We start from the raw sequence: 9,251 nt of genomic DNA, 5'->3' as shown, positions 1-9,251 counted from the left end.
TTTTAAGTGCTATCTATGTTGTTTTTTTAAATTAGAACTAATAAAGTTTTATCTTGATAATATGTATAATCTTGTAATATAAATTTTTATTATAGAAATTTGTAAGTACAACTTCAATTTTAATTGAAAAATAATTCAAATATTACTTAAAAATATGTACAGTAAGAGATATATCAACAACATTTTATAGCACACATTAATTGCAGTACAAATGTAATTTTAAGACTCATTCATACACTATATGGGATACAATGTTTACTTTCATTCAATTAAAAAATTATTTATTGTTAGAGATGTTTATGTTTCATATTTTAGATTTATTGTTGGAATTTTCTTTTTTTAAGACATTACTTATTTTATTGATGTAATTGACAAATTATTGAGATTTTATTTATATTTGTATTAAATATAATTTAATTGTGTTGTATTTTTATTGAAACTGTATTTTTTTTAAACTAAGCCTGCAAATCAATCTTTTTGACCCGCGGATCAGCGGAATAGGAACAAACTAATTTATTAAGTTTGTGTATGAGTGTAATACGGATTGAAACAATCCACCGCCAATATAAACTTACGCGAGACAGACCGACCGACTTAGCTACCCTAATGTGGCCTAGTTTGGGTCTTAATCCCTTGATTCCCTTTCTATATTCATCCTCATATTTAATAGTTGAAAAATCTCTTTTTATATATACTGAAAAAAATTAATTGAACCAAACCACTGCTTTATCCCATTTATATATGCTGTCAGTAAATATTTTGAAATAAAATGATGAATGCTGCGTCCACGATATTATGATCCCACACAAAAATGCTGCGTTTTTTTTTCCATTGACGATAAAATCATAAATGCTGCGCTCTTGAAGTGCGCAACTGCACGCCGGAGAGCAGGGCGAGGGGAATAATCAATTAAACGTTATTTGACCAGAACTTTCGAGTGCTCCAATTGGCCAGAGATAGACTTCATAGCATACTTTCCAGTTCAAGGGTTAATAAAATATTAATTCTAACATGACAGGTAAGTTATGGATCTCACAGTTAACGTTCTTTATTTTTACGTCGTTCATCTTAATCTTAGTTTTGTTGTTTATATTATCTCTTGCAACATCGACTTCTAAGCTATGGAAATGCACATGTTCTTTGTGTCGTTGCAACTATAGCTGTGTAAGAACTTTGACGTGAAAACGTGATAGTTGCCGCCGAGATCATGAGTGTGTGATACCAAGTTGCACCGTAAGGTCCGTAACTTCAACATTGGTGACCTAGTCAAAGAGTTTGTGCCAACCTAAAAAAAAAGAACCACGGCGACGGTTTTGAATGTGACCGCACTAATTAATAAGCTTGTAAGTAAGAGAAATTCAAACGATCCTTGACTTAAAGGTTGAACTCACTCAACACGTATTTTGGCGAAGAAAATCACAACGTATAGATGCAATGCTAACGTACAATGAAATATATTTTAGAAATCACCACGGACCCATATAACTTTTTTTTTTTAATTAAGTGAGCTACACATATAATATTTTTCATTACTCATTAGTGCTTAATTTCAATTCTGCACACAAAAAGGAATAGTTTAGTGTCATATTATTTAACAATAAAGACAACAACTATGTAAAACAATCAAAATCAATAGACAATGCATGCATTGTATGTGTAATTTTTTAATTTTGTTATTATTTAATCAATTAAAACTGATACTTGATATAATTTTTAAATTAATTATTATAAAATTGAACAAGTTTACTTCTAGGTCATTGGTACCTGTTATTTATTTCAGAAGAAAATACAGTTGTGAAGGCCGAAGGACGGGAATGAGGCGGCTAGCTAGGTCCCGTGGCGGTTGGGCAGTGGAGCTGGAACTTTGAGTGAGGATGATAGGGATAGGAGTAACCAATTAACGGTCCCACAGTGGAGAATCGGTTTTGGAAATGGATAGTCACTTGCTTTTGCATCAACCGCCAACTATAGTACATTAAAATCATCTAGTTTTTATAATTTTTAAAATTAAATATCAATCATTAAATATTAATTGTTGTTGTATATTATTATTTTAATGAAATAATACATGAATAACATGAAAAAGTACGACAGAAAAACCAAATCCTTTCAAAAAAAGAAGAAATCATAGTCCATTGAATATTGACCACGAATGCCTAGTTAGGAATTTGGAATAAACAGATGCAAAGTAAAAATACAAACATCAAGGTTTAATTTTTTTTTTGGACTTATAATTAATACGTATCATAATTTGTGTTATTGGAAACAGATGTCAAGTAGTATGATATAATCGAAAACAGATTATATTATTGTAAAATGCAAAAATATTTTCATAACAGATTATGAGACGTATTGTACGTATCAGATGAATGTATGCATGGTGAAAATGGCAAGTTTTAAAGTTACTACTATAATGCCAAGTTATGATACGGATCATGGATCATCTAGTAGTTTTGAAAATGCCTAGTTATGAAACAGTTGTCAAGTACATGAATTAAAAGGACAGGCAAACTACACTACACAACTTATAATCTGTGACACCGAACCGAAAACAAACAATGGTTATAACCTAAACTTATTTAATTACGAGATGGAATCTCATCTATATTGTACGGTTTTTAATGCCCCTTGTAGTTATGGTTATATTAGTTTTCATATGTGCAGTTGCTCGAGACCCAGTTACATGACCTTGAGGTTGGCATCTAATGGCCTTTTCCATTAATGAGAAACTATAACTCAAAACAATTAATTACGTCATTATACATTTATGATATACTCTCTCCAAATCTATATATATATATAAGAATTTGTTCTTGGATTTAAATAGTAGTATAAATAAATCTAAGTTGAATGTATTTCTAAAAATATCATTCATTTAAAAGGAATTTTAATTCCAACAAGTATTTCTTTTTCTTCGTATCAAATTTCAATAAAAAAATATTTTTAAAAATAATTTATTTATTTTTAATTGAGATTAGTGTAATTAATTGTTACTATTAACCAGTTTTGTTAGTTGGTGTAAAATGATTTTTTTTTTATATTTGAACCGAAAGAAAACAATATTTATATTTACAGGTATATAAAATAATAGTTATATTTATAATTATGGAAACAAACATTTGTGGGTATATAAAATAATATTTATATTTATAATTATGAATATATCGCTAAATGGTTTACTATAAAATAATCTGAATTGACTGCTTGCTTATTTATCGTAATTATATTCATTAATATATTTTTCAAGGTAATTTTTTTGACAGGATAGCTACAGATTACGTGAATTCACCCAAGTTGTCGACATTTATTTTAACATATCATGAATTTATGAGTATATTTATTTATCTATTTATCTTTTGTCTCTCTGTATATACAATAACAATAAAAGTAATTTTTTTTTCTTGACATACATAAAATTGAGTTGTTCATATTTTTTTTTAAAAAAAATTTCTACAATTTTCACTTTAAATAATTTTTTAAAATTTTTTTAACCATTGTCTTAGACACTTGTTAGCAACATTCACACACACACACACATAATTGGGCCAAACATCTAATTATGTAAACTTAATATAAACGACTGTGTTTAATTATTTAGTGACTATTCAAATTAAAATTAAAATTCTATTATTATTATTATTATTATTATAGAAACTAATTAGTATTTTCTAAAAAAATTGACGAAGAACTATCTAATAATTTATTAAAGTTCATAAAGTTAGTTTTTAGATATTTTAAAATTTTCCAGTAAAAAAAGATATTTTAAACATTACTAGTAATATAATTTACAGAGGTGTTATTTATTGGATAAGTAATTTACATATTTTTTTTAAATACTGGGACGTTATACAATTGGGTTTTTGTTATATGTATATCTTAAGGATCTAACGAAGAAAGAATTGTAAAAGGCCTACCTTTAAATTTTGTTTCTTGAGGTGCTTTCAAATTTGGAATGTCATGCAAAATTATCAATCACGTGGGCAATATATCGTACTGCATCCACCTCAAATGATTGTGTATGCCATTCCCATTATCAATCATACGGGCCACATAACGTACTGCAGAACCATCATCCATCTCAAATGATTGTGTGCAAGTTATGCCGTCCTCCATATCAATTCATAACACACCACTCCATCCACCTGCATAAGTTTTCCTTTTCCAACCCTCTACATTATCACGTATGCTTTATTTATATCAGGGGAAAAATATCCATGAAATATTTAGGAAAAAAAGAAATAAAAATAAAAATAAAAGAAATATATTAGAAAGAATTTGTTGCTTGGATGAATAATAAAAAAGTAGAGACACTTCTTACAACTTGTTTGGATGAGTGGAAAAGAGAATTAAAATAAATAAATAAATTATATAAAATATTTTAATATTAATTAAAAAATTTAAATTTTTACTCTATTATTTTTTAACATAAAATTATTTATGATTTTTTAAAATATTCATTGAAAAATAAAAGTGTTTCCCTATGACTTGTGAGTACCAGAAAAATAACTTCTCTCGGACCATGATAGTAATAGCCAAACTTCCGGAATGGGCTGAGCAGTGCTGTTATAGAGTAAGTAGTAGAGCCCATCTTAATAAAGCGAAAGAGCAATTTGGGTAAAAAATGAGGCCCAAAGAAAAAACACACCCCTAACCCAACCCGACAGGAAACAGCCCTATAGCACACTCGTAAAGCGTTGTCGGCTCGCTATGCTATCGTTACGTTTCTCCTTCATTATTTTTATTTAATTTATTTCCCAGTTATAATGTAGCATTGCATTTGCACCGTAATTTAGCCCTGGCCTCAAACAGTTTCTAGGAGCTTCCACCGAGAGCTGCCGATTTATTAATTACGGAATTTGCGATCACGATATTAATATTAGGGTTTTGATGGGTACGGAGCGGAAGAGGAAGGTGAGCTTGTTCGACGTAGTGGACGACGCTGCCGCCAAGATGTCCAAATCAAACGGCGGCGCCGTCGCCGCCAACAACCTCATTAACCGGTGGAACGGGAAGCCTTATTCGCAGAGGTACCACGACATTTTGGAGAAGAGGAAAACCCTACCGGTGTGGCACCAGAAGGAGGAGTTCTTGCAGGCTTTGAAGGATAACCAGACTCTCATTCTCGTTGGCGAAACCGGTAGCGGCAAAACCACTCAGGTTTCTTCCTTTCTCTCCATTCATACTCTAATGTATATATTTTCTGCTATGTTACTATCTTACTAGGACTAATTGCTAGAATTTTTTAAAAAAATTGTGCATTTCTAATTTTCTTTTGTTTTATATTATGGGGGACAGATTCCTCAGTTTGTTTTGGAAGCTGTGGATATAGAAACCACTGATAAACGTAGGAAGATGATGATTGCGTGTACTCAGCCTCGTAGAGTGGCTGCAATGTCTGTTTCCAGGCGTGTGGCTGAGGAGATGGATGTGAGTATTGGAGAAGAGGTTGGCTACAGCATCAGATTTGAGGATTGCAGTAGTGCCAGGACAGTTTTGAAGTATGTTATATTTTACTAATTAATTTGAAGGTTGCCGTGTTATGTTGTTTTTTAGCTCTATTTTGTCTCTAATGGAATGTTTTATGTTTTTTTTTTCTCTCTCTCCCGCCAATAGGTATCTCACTGATGGTATGCTTTTGAGAGAGGCAATGACGGATCCGCTATTGGAGCGATACAAAGTAATTATTCTGGATGAAGCACATGAGAGGACTTTGGCTACTGATGTGCTATTTGGCCTTCTTAAGGAAGTGCTTAGAAATAGACCTGACTTGAAGTTAGTTGTTATGAGTGCGACACTTGAAGCTGAGAAGTTCCAGGGATATTTTAGCGGGGCCCCTCTTATGAAGGTTCCTGGAAGACTACATCCGGTGGAAATTTTCTATACCCAGGATCCAGAAAGGGATTACTTGGAGGCTGCTATTAGGACAGTTGTGCAGATACACATGTGTGAACCTTCTGGAGATATACTTGTTTTTCTCACTGGAGAGGAAGAGATTGAGGATGCATGCCGCAAAATAAACAAAGAAATTTCCAATATGGGAGACCAGGTGGGCCCTGTGAAAGTGGTGCCCTTGTATTCTACTCTTCCTCCTGCAATGCAGCAGAAGATTTTTGAGCCAGCTCCACCTCCAGTTAAGGAGGGAGGGCCTCCTGGAAGGAAGATTGTGGTATCAACAAACATAGCAGAAACGTCCTTGACAATTGATGGTATAGTCTATGTTATTGACCCTGGATTTGCTAAGCAGAAGGTTTATAACCCTCGAGTCCGTGTTGAGTCTTTGTTGGTGTCTCCAATATCAAAGGCTAGTGCACACCAGAGATCTGGACGTGCTGGAAGAACTCAACCAGGGAAATGTTTTAGACTCTATACTGAAAAAAGTTTCAATAACGATCTTCAGCCGCAGACCTATCCTGAAATTTTGAGATCTAATCTTGCCAACACTGTTCTTACCTTAAAGAAACTTGGTATAGATGACTTAGTGCATTTTGATTTCATGGACCCTCCTGCCCCGGAGACCTTAATGCGTGCATTGGAAGTGTTGAATTACTTGGGTGCACTGGATGACGATGGTAACTTAACAAAGCTGGGCCAGATTATGAGTGAATTTCCACTGGACCCTCAGATGTCAAAGATGCTCGTTGTTAGTCCTGAATTCAACTGTTCAAATGAGATTCTTTCCGTTTCTGCCATGCTATCAGGTATTCTTCTTTTAATTGTTTGATTTTGTGTCTGTCTAGAGTCCAATCATAATGCTAAGGGGATGTAGGTTTGCTGGGCTCTACTTTGAAGGGGATGCCCAGCATTTGTTCATGTGCACAGGCAATATTGTGCTCATGATGGGAATGTTTGACTGCTTACACATGTGCTCAGATGTGCATGAATGCGGTTAGTAGAACATGTCCTGTTAGGTAATAGGTAGTCATCAGCAACTGTCTTCTCTGGGTTCCATGCCCCCGGTTGGCATGCACCATAGGATTCTAAGTAAATGCTGATGCAGATAGTTGCAGTTTCTCAGTATTCTCTCAATCTCTTGAAGAAAATGGTGTGGTCTCGCCTCTATGCATCTGCTGACCTTCCGTGGGCCTCCTCTGTGATAATAATTTCTTTCTTTAGTACCCAATTGCTTTGTCCGGCCTAGGGAGGCACAAAAAGCTGCGGATGAAGCAAAAGCTAGGTTTGGACACATTGATGGGGATCATCTCACGCTCTTGAATGTATACCATGCCTACAAGCAAAATAGTAAGTGCATATTTATGCTAACTTTTTTTTTTTTTAATTTTAATTATTGAATTCTTGCTATTTATTTGATGTCAAATTTGTTAATTATATATGACTGGCTTTTCAGATGAGGATCCTTCTTGGTGTTATGATAACTTCGTTAATCATAGGGCATTGAAATCAGCAGACAATGTTAGACAACAACTTGTGCGAATCATGGCTCGGTTTAACCTGAAGTTATGCAGCACTGATTTCAATAGCCGGGACTACTATGTCAACATTAGAAAGGCAATGCTAGCAGGGTATTTTATGCAGGTGGCCCATCTGGAGCGGACAGGACATTACTTGACAGTGAAAGACAACCAGGTTTGTTGATAATAGATGCTATTTGTAGTTCTTTCTGTTTTTCTTTTTGCACTACTGAAAGAGTTACTGTGTAGGCTGGAGGATTATATTTATATTAATGATTTATAATTTTTTTTTTTCTGAGTAGGTGGTGCACTTGCATCCATCAAATTGCCTGGACCACAAGCCGGAGTGGGTAATATATAATGAATATGTTCTTACTAGTCGGAATTTTATTCGAACTGTGACAGATATACGTGGAGAATGGTAAGATTTTTATTTGATATCTGGCATGCTCTAGCTATGATTGAGTTTGACAACTTTGAAATGGTGAAACGTAAACGCATTTCATGTATGGTATTTAAAGGGAAGCCTTTTTTGTTTTTGAGTAAAAGAACGCTGAAAATCAATTAAATATATATAGTTTTCTCTTTATAAATTCCAGAAACATCTGTTTTTGTGATTGAAATGATATTTCTGTCATCAATAAATTACCTTTGAATGCTATGAAGCAGAGATATAGACCCAACACGTCATTATAAATTCCATCCACTCTTTGATTTATCTGTGAGAAGAGTTGCAAGATGAACTGTCAAATTTATCTTTGTGGACCGGGTGGTTCTTTGGTAGATGTTATTAAGATGTGCTCAACTTTACAGGTTAGTGGATGTAGCCCCACATTACTATGATTTGTCGAATTTTCCACAATGTGAAGCTAAGCGTGTTCTTGAGAGGCTTTACAAGAAGCGAGAGAAGGAAAAGGAGGAAGCCAGGAGTCGTAAATGAAGTCCCTTACCATCCATGCCTTTTTTTGCCTTTAGATTGGAATTGGATATTTAGTCTCCTGTAATTTGACATCGTAATTTTGTCAGGAGAAGGTTTCCGAATGTGAGTGTTTTATTACCTCTGAAGTCTGAAGGACCTATTGATAGTTAATTTTAGTGAGAAATAGGCTGTGTTTTTTTTTTTTTTCCATATATATAATATAGGCTGTGTTTCTTGCACTATTTATTAGTGTATTAGTAACGTTTTATATTCGTCGACTTTTTGCTGTTATACCTTCGGAGGCCTTATCATTGCATTTTCTAATGAGATATGTTCTGTTCTTTTTTTCATAAAAATAATTTTGTATTGAAAGCTCTGAAAAAAAAAAAACTCATGCATGTTTTGTTTGGATTAGAATAAGGATGGAAATAAAGAGGAAATAAGAAAGATAGAAGTAAAAGGAAAATGAATTGGAAAAAAATTGTTTAGATGGATAAAAATATTAGAAAGTTTTCTGTATCTTTAGATAAAACGAAAGTAACATAAAAAATTAATTTTATTATAATTGAAATTTTGTAATTTTTATTTTACCAATTTTATTTTTAAAAAAAACTTATGATTAAAATTAAGTATTGTTTTCTTAGTTAACTTTAATCCAATAATGTGTAAAGATGAAGTAGAGCTACTATGAAGACAGAGTTGGAAAGAGGTGAAATGGTGAGGTTTTATTTGAATTTCTTAGAAACTTTGTTTTGTATTTGTATTGAATAATTTTTAATTTATAAAAGGAAAAGATGAGATAAGGTAAAAGATAAGTTAAAAGAAATAATAACTAAAATAATAGATATTAATAAGAGACAAAAGATATAATAGAAAATTTAATAGGATGAGAATGTTAAGACCTAATATTCCTTATTTGGTTA

General features: G+C 32.9%; 1 protein-coding gene across 5 annotated transcripts; it reads left to right on the top strand.

The window, feature by feature from the left end:
* The first annotated feature begins 4,723 nt into the window (after positions 1-4,723).
* LOC100819776 (probable pre-mRNA-splicing factor ATP-dependent RNA helicase DEAH2) lies at positions 4,724-8,570 on the top strand. 5 transcript variants are annotated; one of them, XM_003518669.5, is made up of 7 exons: positions 4,724-5,157; positions 5,296-5,498; positions 5,614-6,698; positions 7,114-7,239; positions 7,346-7,584; positions 7,712-7,830; positions 8,223-8,570. In XM_003518669.5, exons 1-7 carry the CDS (start codon positions 4,888-4,890, stop codon positions 8,347-8,349), a joined length of 2,169 nt encoding a protein of 722 aa, XP_003518717.1. In that variant the 5' UTR covers positions 4,724-4,887; the 3' UTR covers positions 8,350-8,570. The 5 variants fall into 5 exon arrangements, 4 of the variants coding, with proteins under 4 accessions (XP_003518717.1, XP_040866124.1, XP_040866125.1 ...); XM_041010189.1 differs by having other exon boundaries at positions 4,751-5,157; positions 7,712-7,759; XR_003263477.2 differs by lacking the exons at positions 7,712-7,830; positions 8,223-8,570 and having other exon boundaries at positions 4,748-5,157; positions 7,008-7,239; positions 7,346-7,399.
* Positions 8,571-9,251: the final 681 nt, after the last annotated feature.

The sequence above is a fragment of the Glycine max genome, chromosome 2 (genome assembly GCF_000004515.6).
Source record: "Glycine max cultivar Williams 82 chromosome 2, Glycine_max_v4.0, whole genome shotgun sequence".
Lineage (NCBI taxonomy): Eukaryota > Viridiplantae > Streptophyta > Magnoliopsida > Fabales > Fabaceae > Glycine > Glycine max.
Note: the sequence above shows the minus strand (reverse complement) of the source record. Positions and strands in the feature narration are given on the sequence as shown.

Excerpts from the sequence above, each read along its gene's own strand:
- LOC100819776 (XM_003518669.5), top strand. The coding sequence starts at position 4,888 with ATGGGTACGGAGCGGAAGAGGAAGGTGAGCTTGTTCGACGTAGTGGAC. Across the intron at positions 7,240-7,345 it reads CCATGCCTACAAGCAAAATA|ATGAGGATCCTTCTTGGTGT; the intron begins GTAAGTGCATAT and ends CTGGCTTTTCAG. Across the intron at positions 7,585-7,711 it reads TGACAGTGAAAGACAACCAG|GTGGTGCACTTGCATCCATC; the intron begins GTTTGTTGATAA and ends TTTTCTGAGTAG.